Consider the following 16,465-nt stretch of genomic DNA (forward strand, 5'->3'; position numbering starts at 1 on the left):
AGGAGGAGGAGGGCAGGCTTTCCCTTGTCAATGATATGGGTGATTTGTTTTTTTAAGTCTAGTAAGGTGGTTTCAGTTCCGTGCCTTTGCGAAAGCCAGACTGTCTTTTTCCTAGGATAGAATTAGTTTCAAGGTATAGTTGGATTTGTCTGTGGGCGGCCTTATCTAATATTTTAAGAAGAAACGGGACAGTCGTTATGCGCCGGTAGTTGTTAGGTTGAGATGGGTGTACCGTTGTTTTTTTTAAGAGGGGACGCACCCAGGCCTCTTTGAGACTGTCAGGGACTATGCCTGTTTTGAATGAGGAGTTGATGAAGGCAGTAAGGAGGGGAGCAAGTGTCTCCGCACCCTTGAGCCTGTTTTATTCTTCGAGTACAAATGTAGTGACTCATTTGTAAATTGACATTTTAAGATTAGTTAATCCTGTATTTATTCTACAATAAACAATTTAACAATGCCTATTCAGATGTCTATATTCATATATACTTTCTTTTTTTGTAGAATTTTTTAGATCTGTCTGCAAGGCCAGCAGTTGGCCTACTATGGACTGCAGAGTGATGAGAAGGAAACTTGCCACCAAAATCTGCAATGCCAGGCGAGGCCTAAAGAAGACTATGCCTTTTGAAATGCAGAATGGTTGATTTTTATTTGTATTTTTGCAAACTGTTATTTATTTATTTTTAGAGAATACTGCTATGATGTTAAACTGCATTTGTTAAATTAAAAAATGTTGAACACTTTCTGAGCCTATGTTTAGCCGTAGCAATACTATATTAAAATATCAGCAATTTACACCTGCAGTATTTTACTGTCATAATATAAACTAGTTACACCCTAATGCAAGCAATTTTACTAATAGACAACGTAATGTACAACAGTGTCAATCTTTAACAGATTGCCCCAAAGTTACTGATTAATGTGGTGAAACCATACATGCATATATTCAGTGTTTATGGAACCAGACAGGAGTATTGCTCTTTCAGTCATTTACTGCCTTATGTGTGTGGAGCGAACATTCTGTGTGAAACTGAAGATGCAAGTGCTCTTGTGTGTAGAACTATATAGTTGGTCTGGTGCATGTGTAGGTTTTGCCAACTTGTAAATTATATGATTCTTTGCTATTGGGTATTGTCTGTGATTACTGGTGGGGTGAGCGCGTGTTTTCTTGGGTGTGGTGAATGGTCGAACTGATTTTAAGCTGCTCATAGTGATTTTGGGGTGAAGTGACTGTCAGCAGTCTGTCATGCAGACAGATCTTTAACAGATTCTGTCAGGTCGCAGAAAGTGTATATTTTAGTGCAGTGCTTTGTATTTGTGGGAGTTTATTGAGTTTGATGCCATGTTAGCTAGAGGTGAGGACTGAAATGAGAGAGTTTACAGGTTGGTTTGTGACATTGTGGGGTGGATTTGTAGTTTTGTACACTAAATTAGCGCACTTAGTTAACAACATTTGGGTGCTCTAGCATAGAAGGCAAGGGTGGGAAGTGAAGGCTGCAAAATTCTCGAGAGTTTTTCCAGTACACTATTCATAAGTCTAACTAGTCTCGCCCTAAAGTAACAACTCTTACACAAAAAGGATACATCCTGGGGTAATCAAACCCCTTTTCCTAAATCTTTTGGAAGCATCTTGAGATAATTTAAACTCATCCTGGAGTTGTCTGCAATGATCATTCACAATTCAAAACCCATCGTAAAGTTCTCATGGAACCATCCTGGAATAATCCCCACCCATTCTGAAGCTGTCATGGGGTCATCCGGGAGTAATTCTGAAGTTGTCATGGGGTCATCCTGGAGTAATCCCTACCCATCCTGAAGTTGTCATGGAGTCATCCTGGAGTAATCCAAAGTCATCTTGACGTTGTTGCAGAGTCATCCTGGAGTAATACAAGATCATCACTGGAAGTAATCAGAACTTATCCTGGAGTAGTTTCTGTGATGACTCTAGAGTCATCTCATTTACATAGTTCGCCTATACACATACTTCAGGATGATTTTGAATGATCTTCCTCAACTATTGATGGATGACTCTAGGATGGAGTCATCAGATGACTCCAGAATGATTGCAGGATGATCTTCCTTTTTGACCGGGGATAGCAGCTTTTCCAGCAGCATTGCATCCATGGCTGCTAAAAGAATGGAAAACGGCTGCAGTGTTGTAGCTTTGGCTTCCTTGAGCCGTCTCTCGGAGTCCCGTGCAGCCCTGCGTGATGTTGCTGGATGGAACGCGAGGCAGAGCGATGGTTGCGGGGAGACAGCGTAGCCATGTGGTACGTTTATATATGTTCTATACAATAAAATATTAAGTCATTTTTCACTTACCGTTCTCCGCCTATCACTTAAGGTATGTTGTGCATGTGGAAATATGTCACTTGGTCACTAGTAGGCATCAAACATCACTGGAAAACTGGTATCGTATCACATAATTACTATGTGAGCGTACAGATATAACACAGAATGGCACTAATATGTGGACCAGTGAAAAAGCTGGGATTAAAATCAAGATCTCCCACAGGCTAGATCTGCAAGTAAGTCATTAGGCCAAATGTTCTGCTTTGATAACCAGAGAGCATTCTTCTATCAGGGGCCAAAGACCAATGGTTAAATGTGGCAACCCGTTTTTTTGTGCTCAAAACAAAATGTGCCACTCACGGGATATACACAATGGGCCTCATTACAAGTTTGCCGGTAAACTACCGGCAACGTTGATACCGTACTGGCAAACTACGAGTTGTGCTCGCAGGTGCCTCTCTACCGACCGGCACCCGCGAGCAGAGCATGTCGGATGCACCGGCACCAATCTGAATGGTGCCGGTGCATCCGGCCTCCCCATTCCCATTAAGCCTTATGGGGGTCAAATGGGAATGGGGAGAATTTTTTTCCGGTGCCCGCGAATGGGCAATTACCGGGTCCGGCGGGCTGCAATTACCCGGTAATTGCCCATTCAAGGGTTACCGGCAAGCCTACCACCAAACTTGTAATGAGGCCCAATGTGTTAAGATTAAATAACATGTTCAGAATATTTCAAATGAACAAAATATGAACAATGTTATGGCAAAGACCTTCTAATGGCTAAAGCATCAAGCTTTGGTGATCATAGCAGCTCCTCTGAAACAAAAGTACAAGTCAAGGGACATACATACCTTATCCTCTGGGCTGCGAAAATAATACAGAGTTTTTCCAACCAGCGTACACCAGACTCTTTTTGAATAGCCATGCTTTACCTGAAATGACATTTTAATTGCAATTAGTTTTCTAGTACAAACGTGCTCATGTGACGATGTGCGAAAGCAGAAAAAGGTACAACCCCCTATGTATCTCACGATAGCAGTTTGGCTTGCTGCACAGACCTATCGATATCTACAAACGACTAATTTTGCTGAAAGGAGCACCCAAGTAAAACAATACATATCAACCACTCGTCATAACACAATAAAATGCTGCTTTTTGAAATAGCAAGATATTGATACATGCGTGCCTTATTCACATTCTGCATCTAACCCCTATAACTGGCATGCCAAACATAGGGGAAGTGCACTGCACCCGGGGGTCTGATCAGGCACTGGACTGCATTGCAGGGGTGGGAAAAGTAATGCCGAACATTAGCATATATGCATGCAATAGTGTTTCACTGAAGCTGGGATAGAAATGTAAACACGGTCTTGCAGTTGACTGGCCATTTATGTCTAGTCACCCGCAATGCGCCCCTTGCACCCGCATCAGTGGGAGGGACCACCGTCCACTCTCAGGGAGAAGGGGGCCAATGTCCACTTAGGTGTCGGGAACATGCCTGACATGTAGTGATATGAGCTTCAAGTCATTTGAGTTCAATCAGGGGACTGGCATGCAGTCTGCATACCTTGCAGGGTGCAAAAAGAACCTTGTTTGTCACATTCTGCAACCATCTTTTTTCGTTAGTTACCCATCCACCCCAAAATGTCACCATTTGGGGATTTTTGTTTTGGATAATTTAGGAAGTTTACAAATTATTTTACGGTTTGCATCTTTGAAAACATTACTAATAATTTAAAAATTGCCCTCCCAAAAAAGAATGCTAATCTACGCTCAACAAAAATAAACACTAAAATATTGTGGATTAACCACATTTTTGGACGAGAATTTTGCCTTCACTCTACACTTAGTGACCAGCACGAAAGGCCCTGAAACTCTTCTTAGTAGCTGGGTAATCGTTCTGCCCTATTTCGTCAGCAATGGAAAACAAATATCTATGTCAACACTTGCTTCCATTTTTGGAAAGCACTGCTACTCACACCTAGGCCAGCTTTTCTACTGCAGAGGCGGGCATGCAATTATACATTACGCACTTTAGGCAATAGAAGGTGATTCAGAATGTAGATTTTTTTGTTTATGCTTTCTACTACTCCGCCCCCCTGGTGTCTTTGGGTCCCAACCCTGCGGGCCCCGCACCCCTGGTGCCTTCGGTGCCCAACACCCCACCCCCCCCGAAGAGCTGTGCCGCTCGCCCCCACTTCCCGGCGCCTGGTGGACGTTCGACTCAGCGGCTTGGCCGCTTGTTGGGATACCCGAACAAGGACTTGCTTCGTACACACCCACTCACACCTCTTTGGGGAATCCAAAAGTTGGACAGTATACCAGCAAAGTTGGAGGAATGTGGGACGGAATGACAGCAGACCCATATCTTTAGGGCATACAATGACCCCAAGTCAACGGGAAACAGTAACATCACTTACACAAGTTCACCACACAACTTAATCAGTCAATATCAGTTAAGACACTTCAAACAATTTAGGAATTGTAGATTTGATATGATAGGTTATTTATAACGCGCTTAATACCCAGAGGTTTGTAAGCGCGGACCTGGGGATCGAATCTATGGTGCTCCGTGTCGCCTTGCTTCCAAGGCAAGGGCATTGCCGATGAGCTATCCTCCCGATTTGGACCAAATACCATCCATGTTGGGTGCATGTGGGACGGAATGACACCAGACTCACATGAACCGTTACACGAAATCGACACTTATACACAACTTCATACACAACTTCATCAGTGAATGAACTCCAGTGAATGGACTTCAAACGCCTCAGGAATTGCAGTTTGGAGTATCCCATCAAAAGGGCCGAAATGTGGAATGGGATGACACCAGGCCCATGTCTGTAGGATGTACAATGACCCCAAGTGAAAGCGCTACAAAAAAAGTTACACTAAATGGTCACTCATACCCAACTTCAGCAGTGAATACACTCCAAACACCTTAGCAATTGCAGATTTGGACAGTATACCATGGAAGTGGGCTAAATGTGGAATGGAATCACACTAGTCCCATGTCTGTAGGGCATACGTTGACCCCAATTTCAAGCATTACAAAAAATGTTTCAGAAAAACCTTACAGAAAAGCATTGCACGAAATTGTCACTTATATTTTATATTATAGGGTAGATTAAGAACATGTCTGTATCGTTTTGCGTTTGGCGTTTTACCTCTTAGTGACAACTTAAATGGATTTTGTTTTCCGCATCAGTGTTTTGGATTTTGACTCTAATCTATGCGTTTGGGACAGCTTTACTGACTACATACGCTTTTGATGTTTTCTAATGATATTTTCCTGTCGTTGGAGGATTTTAGTCATGTTTTTACTGCCAATTTATATGGCAGCAATGTGGAGTCGCTCTTCCAGGAATAACAAGCATTCTCATGTACGTTATTTCTCCCATTAACTTTTTGCCTTTCCATTCCCAAACCATTCTGCGATACATAGTGGAAACTGTCCGAAGATTTGTATTTGTTTCTAGCCATTGCTGTGTGTACCGTCCTTTTAATGCTTGTAAGGTTGTTACTTTGTGAAAGTGATGCTTATCATGATTGAACATTTTAAAATATACCTCACACTTGCTGCTTTTTGGAAGATCTGCTCCTTATGCTCTCTCCTTCTTTTCAAAACATCTGTGCAAAACTGGAATTATTTTTCCAATCCGTTGCCTCTTTTGCCTCCTGATCTTATTCTTCGCCGCCGACTTCTTAGATCTTCTTTCATGGCCATGGCTAGTCGCTTGGTAAAATATACACTGGGCACGGCCGAAGGCCATGGCTAGTCGCTTGGTGAAATATACACTGGGCACGGCCGAAGGCCATGGCTAGTCGCTTGGTGAAATATACACTGGGCACGGCCGAAGGCCATGGCTAGTCGCTTGGTGAAATATACACTGGGCACGGCCGAAGGCCATGGCTAGTCGCTTGGTAAAATATACACTGGGCACGGCCGAAGGCCATGGCTAGTCGCTTGGTAAAATATACACCGGGCACGGCCGAAGGCCATGGCTAGTCGCTTGGTAAAATATACACTGGGCACGACCGAAGGCCATGGCTAGTGGCTTGGTAATGTTCTAAAATGTACAGTGGACACGGCCAAAGGCCGTGGCCAAAAGCCTTCCCTACCGGCCTGGTAATGGTAATATTGTAAAAAATATAGTGGACAAGGGTGAAAACAAATTGAGATATAGCAAAACCCTTATAATTCACTGAAAAAACCTTTAGTTAAAGTTTTGTAATTGTTTTTGTTTACTTATAACACACTACCCAGAGGTTTCTAAGTGCGGACCCAGGGAACGAACCTGTGTTGCACCGGGTTGTCTTGCTCCCAAGGTGAGCACGTTGCTCCTGAGCTATCCTCCTGAATCCAGTTGAGACAAGTTCACCAGATTTATTGCAACAAACCCCCTGATATTCAGCGCATTTGGGAAATCATGACTGACTTAACTCAGCGCGTTCCCGTTGCAAAGCCCAAGAGCACCTTTATAAGAGAAGGGATTCACAATAACATATACAATTATGAGGAACATTATGAGCGGCATAGCATTAAAGGGGACATCAACGGGAGTGCGCCGAGTGCATGAGTTCCCAAATGTTCTGAATTTCAGGGGTTTTGTTGTGGTAAATCTGGTCAAATGAACAAAATTTTAACTAACGTTTTTTCAGTGAATATATATGTGTACATATATTGGCCTTTGATCCACCAGCAGACCAAGGTCGCGTGATACTGCGGCGGGGACAATATATGCCTAAACTCAGACATAGTTTATTCACTAGGTTGGTGAATTGGCACTGCATAAAAATTTAATTAATTAAATAAATCAAATTTCAGTTTTCAAAGACCGACTCTCTACTGACATCACAGACAAGAAGATCAAATCATAGGCTATTTTTCATGTGTAAAGCTATGCCATATGCCTGGTGGCCGGAAGATGGATAACTAACCTTGTGAATGGTCAAATGGTTGCTCGACATTTAGGTGCATTTAACGTCAGCAGTGGTTTCCTTATTTGTTTTCCATACTTCTAAATGGTAACCGTTCCACAGCTCCCACAAAGGCTCATTTACCCTATGAACACCTGTTGCATAGTCGTTCTGCTATGAATACTGCTCACGGACACGCTTTGTATGCCCCGAGATTGTGACAGATGATCTTTTCCTTTGCCTCTGTGAGCCCTGGCACATTCTGTACATAATTTCTGGCAACTCAAAATATGCCTCCCAACTGTCATCCATTTTTAATTTCGGCTCATAGTTGTCACTAGCAAAGAGACAAAACAAATAACATTGAGCATTGTATAATAGGGTGTTACTCGATGGTGTTAGAGGAGTGGTGCTATGTTTTGATCATGTTTATCCAGCCTCTGTTGGGTCAAAACCTTATCACATTAACCAGATGTGTTTTAAGTGGCCAATTCTATGCAATCTGTTCTCACCACTTGTGTGAAAGGCAAGGAGCTACTTGCAGTCATTCAGATAATTCTTATCTAGTTTCATGTTACATTTATGTGAACTAAAACAGCCATTAATGCTCACAAAAGCATCTGTGACCGTGCAGCTGATGAATGACCGTACACCACTGCCGGACAATCATGGGCGCATAAACTGTAAATAATTAATTGATTTTACATCAAAGTTTCATACTAGAGGTTTAAACATGTTTTTAATGCACTTGAAATTGAAAAGTCGATTTCACTGAACTGAATTAATTTTACTGTAAGGGTGCGCCAGCCTTTGGGTGCAAAGGAAAGTTAATTTGAAGTGGTTTACCAACCCTTTAGGTCGCAGCAATCTAACTTTATAGTCCTCTTTTTTTTCTATTAGAAGTATTTGTATTAGGGCTCAAGGGTGCAACCACACTGCAGATGCATAGGTGTGCATCACTGCTGGGAAATAATGGCTGCACGAACCGTGATGTATTCATTGATTTACATTCAAATTTTATCCTAGATGTTTTAAAAATAAAATTGGAATGCACAATTGAATAGGCGATTTCACTGAACTGAATAGATGTTAGGGTAAGGATGCGCCAGCCTTTGGGTTCGAAGCAACATTTATTTAAAGTAGTTCACAGACCCTCTAGGTCAGCGTGATCTCAGTTTATAGTGCTCTTTTTATTTTTAATCAGGCGAAAGGATGCTTAATTGGGCACAATGGTGGCTAAGGCATGCCTGTCTACACCTACACCTAAAACTCATTGAATCCCACCTAGCCTTCCGTAAGGCTATCAAAACCAGACTCTTTGTTTAACCTGAACCGTTATCTTCCACTGCATATGTGCTTGCCAATCTGTAACTAAGAGCCCTCCTGGCACTTGTCTGTAAACCTAAATTTGCGTATCCTCTGTAACAGCGCCTCGATGCCTTATGGGCTGCAAGCGCGCTTAACAAATGCAAATAAATAAATAATACGCCTGTCTGCTTTGAGTCCCGGCCAGGGCCAACCTCCTCCAACATAGTTTAGGTATTTCAATGTTAACTCTTGATTTAATTTTGGGGAAGTTCTCATCGCACTACCCCCTAAAAGAAGTGTAGAGTTTCCGCTGAAAGTCAACAACCTTTTTCATTCTATGTCTCTCATTGAGAGTTATTGTTTGACAAAACCTTCATGCAAGTAAACTTATTTCTATTCTCCCTAAACCCCGAAAATGAGAACCTAGGAAACAACACTGGCTACTTATTAAGGTCAGCTCTTAAGAACAGTTTTTGATGCATGATTTAATCAAGGAAGAAAACTTGCATAGTCTACTGCTAACTGGAACCTGGATCCCTGAAGATAACCCTAGTATACTACTGATCTTACATGTCATTCCTCCAATTTCTTTTATGAAAGTCCCAACCCTCATTACATGGTGGGGGGTTAGCCATTATCTGTAAGTCTTCGTTAACCATCTCTATATTGACTACTACATCGTTATCAATAGCTGAATAACATGCCTTCCACTTTCAAATAGGCCAATCCTACAGTGTCAAATTCCTGCTAATATATAGGCCACCTTGACCCAAAGGCAACTTCGTTCAATAATTATCTGAGGTCCTCTTGACTATTCATAATATATACTAGTATGATAGTTCTGGGAGATTTCAACTACTGGACTGAGTCTAAGACTGAACCAACAGTTACACAATTATTGAAATCGCTACACAATTTTAATCTTACAGCACAGTTTAACCATGCTACACATAAAGCTGGTCATACTTTGGACTGAATTTTCGCTCAGTCCACGGAACAATATATAGATCATCTGCTTCCTTTCTCCGGGACTAATCATCTCGGCATTGAATTCTCAATACTTTTTTACCTAACTTGAAATGAATACGATCCAATCTGTTTCCCCTCTCCTCTCCTCTCCTCGGAACCAAATGTCTAAAGAAGCTGTAGTCGAGATACTACTCATGTATCCCTCGAGCCAGAACCAAAACCAGCATAATAACCCAGATCAGATGCTTAGAGCCTTAGACTCCTGTGCCTCAAGGATTATAGATAAAGGTGCACTGTCTACTATGAACATGACTTAAGCAAAAGCAAAGCAAAAGATGGTCACTTTTCTTCTGCGTCGTAAAGTTAGAAACAAAGAAAGACGATGGCGACGATCCTACAACTAAATGGCCCATATAGAACTATACACAGCTCATTTTAAACGAATGCGAAGTCCTGGAGCAGGAACAGCGCTGCTTCTCCTACGTCGGCCATTGTCACTCCATAAACCAGCCAGCCTTGAGCCAGCAAGATCTGCTCCCAGGACTACTGAAGAGTTTCTGCTCACCCTAATTCTCAGAAGACCTTGCCTTATTCTGCCCACCTTCAATCGTAGGGCAGCTGCCCCTCCAGAAGCGCGACCACTCACCACTGGGGCCTCTGGCATTAGAGGACCACCACTTACCACCCCAACTTGGAACCAGCATTTTTCTGCCTCCAAACCACTATTGCCATAAACTAAAGGGCAACCACAATCTCAGCTCTTGCCCTAGGATTACCAACAGAGAGACAAACCCGAGGCCCAGATGAAGGCTTTTCACCAAGGAACCGAAAGGCCTGTGGTTCAAGCATAAGACTTTCCTAAACAATCCACCTGAACTTCTTAGGGGGCGCCTCCCCCTGGCGTAGACCAGCGGTTTTGTACTCTGTGGGAATATTTTTAACCCACTTAAGAACTGGCTACTTTAACTAGCCCAAGCTCTTTAGCCAGCCTAGAATTACTAGACTAGCCCATATTTTTTATTTATTAGTTTTTCTCTTTCTGAAGACAAGATGCATGAGCACATCCCCACTTTGGATTAATACAAGGGAACATGTATATAGAAATACTGTAGAAGCTGTGTAAACTACTGCCTTGATATGTGTGAACACTGTTATTTTGTCTTTCGGTTGTTTTTCTACATAAATGTAAATATGATGTAATATTTACCTCACAAACAGTACTAACACACCCTTGATTGATACACTGTGATGTGGTCTAGTACTGTCTAAAACATTACAATATCTATACCCTGTTCATTCGTTGTAATAGGAGTATGATAGATGTAAATCCAGCCAGAGGACTGGATCTGCTAAATAAAAGCAGCTCATTCTGAGCATTAAAGTTATGTCTCAAGATATGCGTATGGAATTTAATCCAGAGTAAAATAACCCTACTATTGGGATACTCAGCTTACTTTTTGAAGCACCTATTGACAATGATAAACTTATACAGCACAGTAAACACTCAAATTAAAGTTAGGGTGTAAAAACATGTGGCATGTGGTTGGAGCCCTCCCCTTTTTTGTTCTCTACCATTTAGAACTAAGGCTACATTAACTCGTTCATAAAAAGGAAATCATAAAGGCTAAAAAACTACGGGCTCAAAATTATCTGCCCCAAACTCATCAAGGGAACTATTTGCTGTGATGAATGAGGTCTGCGATGGGCCAGATTTAGCCTCCATTGTTCCGTCCCTATCTCTGGTTAAGCAATTGGCCAAACATTTCGTACTCAAAATTGATAAAATTAGGAAAGATTTATTCAGTGCAAACTCCAAGCCTCGTCCCTTGCAGTTGAAGTGTCTTAATAGTAGTGACACATTTTGAGGCTAGGGAGGTGAGCCATCTCTGCAAGACCCTCCTTAGGCATCTGGACAAGTGGCACCCCACTAAGAGAGACTCCCCCTTAGGGGACAAGGACTCCTGTTACCATGAGGAACTCCCTAGACCAGGGGTCTGCAACCTTTGGCTCGCCAGATGTTTCGGACTACAATTCCCATGACATCTGGATATTCACTATGCTGGTTAGAATGATGGGAGCTGCAGCCTGAAACATCTGGCGAGCCAAAGGTTGCAGACCCCTGCCCTAGCCCACCCATAAAGAACATTGTCAGCTCCAGGGACTTCGCTGAAGACAAAACTAAAATATCCCAGTGTGCACAAAAAGGAGGATCTGTCTCTTTAAGGGGAAACGTACATTTACCTGAGATGAGGAGGCTGGTAGCCTAGAGTATGCCCAGCAGAGGCAAAGCATGACAAGAGAGAGAAGAGGGTAAGCAGGGGAATCCCCTTGACGAGGTGACGCCGGGAGGAGGCATAGCCTAGGAGATCCGCAGAGTCTGTGACTTTGGTCAGAGAGCTGAGCAGCAGGGGGAAACATGAGAAGCTCAGAGTTTCTGAGTTTCAGACGAGAGAGCAACGGAGAAGCAGAGAAGCTTTATCCTGTGGTGGCGTGGCCACTTTGTGGTGGGCAGTCCACCCGTCAAACAGAGCCGCAACCACCAAGCAAGAGAGTCCGCGAAAGACCCTGTGACCCGTAGTCCAATGCGGTCGCATAGAAGAAGAGAACAGAGTGAGAGATTCCAACGGCAAGGAGGAATACAAATAGTGGACTAGAGGAAGAGAACCCAAGCGAGCTGTGAGCCCGAAAATGTTCCCCTGCAAACACAGAAGAAATGGAGAGAATGAGAGTACCAGGAGGCCGCCATGGCATCGATATGTAAGAGGAGAAACTCGTCTCAGTGAAATTGACCAGATACTGAAAATAACGCCAGTGAAGTGGAACTGTATGAATGTAACCACAAGAATAACAAATAAGCCTGAGAGAGAAGGTATCAAGGAATGGATACCAAGATAAACTCGTCAAAGTGAAAGTGAGGAGTCCCTAAATATAAAGCCCGTAAAGTTGAACTGTATCAAGCTGATCTCAAGAATAGTGAATAAACCTGAAAGAGAAGGTGTTAAGAATCTAAAAGTGGGAAATGAAGTCAAGTAAAGTAGGACAGGGAAGAAGTGATCAAACTGAGCCATCTCCGGAATGGGAAAAGCGAACATTGCTACAAAGTACAGCCAATTTAAAAAGGCCAGAGTTACAGAGATCAGAAAGGCATATACACCTGGGAGAGAGTATAAGAAAGAGAATTTCAAAGTCATGTGGAATAACTATCCCAAGAGGGGAAAGCAAACCTAAGTACATTATAAAAGAACCACAGGACCATGTCCAGAAGGTGGAAAGAGAATATATGAAGATATCTTACTAACAAGGACGATGAAACACAGAGACATTGGCCCTCATTCCGAGATTGGAGGTAGTCATGGCGCTATTTGCGCCATGACTGCCTCCATTAACGGGTCCGGCACCGGTATGGTTCAATGGGGACTTACCAGTGTAGTCCGACCTTTGCGGGACCGGTAAGTCCCCATTGAAAAAGCCATTCCCCATTCCCATTTGAGCCCTCATAGGGCTCAATGGGAATGGGGAAGGCGCTAATAACGGTACTGCAAATTGCGGTACCTTATTAGCTCTGAAGTCCCTTAATGGTTCCCGTCCATAACGCCTGGTCAGACCAGGTGTTAAAGGAGGGACCCGCTAAGGGACCTCGTAGTAGGGCGGTAAGGGATTACCGGCACCTGTCTCCTTACCGGTGTCCGGTATCCCTTACCGTCCTACTCGGAATGAGGCCATTGCCATAAGAGAGTAACCAGTAGGAAGAGGCATTTTACTTGTATAATAAGTTAGTCAAATAGTGGTAGGGTCAGTTAGAATTCGTTTTGGACAAAGGACATCTTTATTTTGGAATTCCTGACGATTGGGAAGCACCTTGAGATATTTATATAGGCTGGAAAACACCTATAGCGATAGGGAAAGCTAAGTCTTCAGGATAATTTTGTACATATTTTTTATTCCCCTCTAACCACTGGACTCTTCCCCTCCTCTTAGAAATGCTCATTGATTAAACCTCTCCTTAAGAAGATGAGTCATCTTTAGACCCCACCAATCCGCCCTATTACTGAACTGCCATTTCTATCCAAACAACTGGAACGAGCGGTCATACCACAAATTCAAGACTTTGTAGAAAGCTACGTGGCTATTAGGGCAGGCCCCAACTTGGTTTTAAGTTCTATATAGTACATACCTAATCACTGCATATATTCTGGACCATTTAAGAACAAAGGCAGAGAAGAGTGGCTGTTATGGGACCTGTCACCAGCATACTAATATACACTGGACTTGATGGTTCACAATAGGTATCTTTGGGCTCCTTCTCCTCAAAGTCTCTACTGTGGTATCCTACAGGGCTCTGCATTATCACCTATTTTCTTTAATTTGTATTTTGGCCCTTTAATGGACATAATCCGCAATTTCTAATTTGTCTTTTGAACTATGAAAATGACACCAAGAATTTTATAGCTCTACAAGAGGTTGATGACAATATCCGAAAAGAAAAGACTGTCTGCTCTCAGTCTAAGACCAGATGGAAATGAATAACTTGAAGATGAACTCAGACAAATCATAGATCCAAGTTGTGAATGAGAGTTCTAATCCCGCAATTCCATCCTTCTGGCCGAGTGCATTCTGCCAATTGCCAAAGCCTTAAACTGAAGTAAAAAAAGTCAATTATCCCAGAAAATAAATTGACATTAAAAAGTCAAATTGCTTCAGTCACAAAATCATGCTTCTTCCTTATTAGGAAAATTAAATATATCCTCCTGCTTTTCTCCTCATCATATCAGGTGACTGTTAAGAACTCCTTTTGTTGCATCCAGCCTGGACATCAATAGATACTACCTCTCTCTCCGCAAATGAAGACCCTATACTCCAAACCGTCCTTTAAGAATGAATCCGGATGGGCACATTACTGTTCCAATATACCGCAAAGAAAGACAGGGTGGATGCTCCTTCATGTTTCACGTATCAAAACTGTGAAATTCCCTTCCATCATCATTACGCAGAGAGTCTAATTTACTTACCTTTAAAGACTTAACTTTGGAATCTTACCTGGGTCTAATGTTATTCTTAGACTCCATATGCTTCATCCTTTCTATAAAGCCATTATACCTCCAAGTAACCGCTGCGCTCAATAAAACATCCTAACATAACATGATACCACATATATGTGAAAGGCAATGGGCTAAATGCAGATATCAAGCTTCAGTCCATTCGAGAATTAAATTCACTATGGAAATTGGCAATCCAAATCTCCACTTTTTAGATGTTAATCTGAAAATCGAAGATGGTCACATTATAACCAATATCTACATAAACCTACAGATGCTAAAAACTTACTGCATTTTTCAAGTTTCCACCCAAAAGCCATGCTTCAGAGTCTTCCATATAGTCAGATCCTGAGACTCAAAAGAATCATTTCTGAACCTGAAGGACTAGACACTGAGTGCTCCACACTCATTGAAAAATTTAAACAAAGAGGTTACCCAGACACAGTACTGAATGAGGCATAGAATGAGGCAAAGAATAGATCATCTAACGTGTCCAGAGCAGACCTATTGAAACCGAAATCTCGGGATAAAAATATCCCTCTACTATTAATTTCCAAATTTTCTCGTCAAAGTTTCCAAATCAGCAAAAGCATCAAGAAACATTGGGCTATACTACATAATGACTCATCACTTCTGAGATTGTTTCCTAAGGCACCAATGATGTGCTTTAAAAGAGGCAAAAATCTGAGGGATAAACTAGTTAAAGCAGAAAGACCACTTAAAGAAAACCAGCAATTTTTGACTACTCAGAAGAAAGGTGCTTACCCATGCCTAAATTGTACACACTGCAATAACATCACCAAGGGGAATATGTGTTCACACCCCCAAACTAGCAAGAAAATAAAAATCCATGATTACTCTACCTGCTTGACACCAGGGGTAATTTATACAATCAAATGCCCCTGTGGTAAACTCTACGTAGGTCAAACTACGAGACCTGCTAAGGAACGTTGGTCAGAGCATAAATCAAACATACGATGTAACAACCAACGATCACCAGTGGCAAGACACTTTAACTCTGAACACCATACAATTGCTCAAATGAGATTCCAGATCCTTGAGGTTGAAAAAAAAACCCAAGAGGGGGTAACTATAACTCTATGCTTCTCAGGAGAGAATTCTTTTGGATCAATTTTTTGGACACTGTACACCCCAAAGGGCTTAACGAAGAACATTCACTCAATTGTTTCCTATGAGTCACACATCTCATCATGACTGGAAATAGGTCTTGAATGTGTAATACTTCATTGGTTTTAAATCTTTTTAGTGATTTTTCTACTCTGGATACTCCCTAGTACTTAGCAATGGAAGTTGTAATCTCTCGTTATGCAATATTATCAACTATGTGAATTGTACACCCTCTGATACAACACATTGGACTACATGATTTGGAGGATACTCTCAACTTTGTATCCCTATAAAAAAATGTATGTTGTAATAATTGCCTTTGGTACCCATTTGAACAATATTCAATGATGAATGGTCAGGGTCAGTGAAAGTTTATTTGTTAGCACCAAAAAAACTCTTGTTGCTGTGATCAATTTAGCCACATTGTAAGGCAAACATGCCTGTGTTTTATCTTTCACAAATTTACATTGTTAAATAGCTTGGGGCGATGGATCTCGTGACATCATTGACCATTATACCTGAATATAGACCGCCTGTACGGCCACTTCACTTTTTCTACATCGCTCATTTGTCCGACTTCTTTACGCTTTATTTTCTACTAGGCAACTTTTGCCTCTGTAGCTTATGATTCACTCAATATATAACTTTCTCCGGTATTTCATATTCTTAGTTGTTTAATTTATTACAGTCCACCATACTGCATGGCAATTGCAAATTTTATTTCACTGTCCATCTATACCTTACTACACCGCAAGGTTATATATGATTATTTACGTTACGCATACATTTAAACATGGCTGCCTTTTTATTCATTT

At 41.9% G+C, this 16,465-nt stretch overlaps 1 protein-coding gene across 1 annotated transcript in view; it reads right to left on the reverse strand.

The window, feature by feature from the left end:
* The window catches only part of PLEKHH2 (pleckstrin homology, MyTH4 and FERM domain containing H2), a 1,974,292-nt gene that overhangs the window by 950,194 nt on the left and 1,007,633 nt on the right, over positions 1 to 16,465 (reverse strand). The window contains exon 15 of the mRNA XM_069608462.1: positions 3,141 to 3,221. Coding sequence (XP_069464563.1) covers positions 3,141 to 3,221 — 81 coding nt within the window. The remainder of the gene's footprint in view (positions 1 to 3,140; positions 3,222 to 16,465) is intronic.

Source organism: Ambystoma mexicanum, chromosome 4q (genome assembly GCF_040938575.1).
Source record: "Ambystoma mexicanum isolate Mex_15411 chromosome 4q, UKY_AmexF1_1, whole genome shotgun sequence".
Taxonomy (NCBI): Eukaryota; Metazoa; Chordata; class Amphibia; order Caudata; family Ambystomatidae; genus Ambystoma; species Ambystoma mexicanum.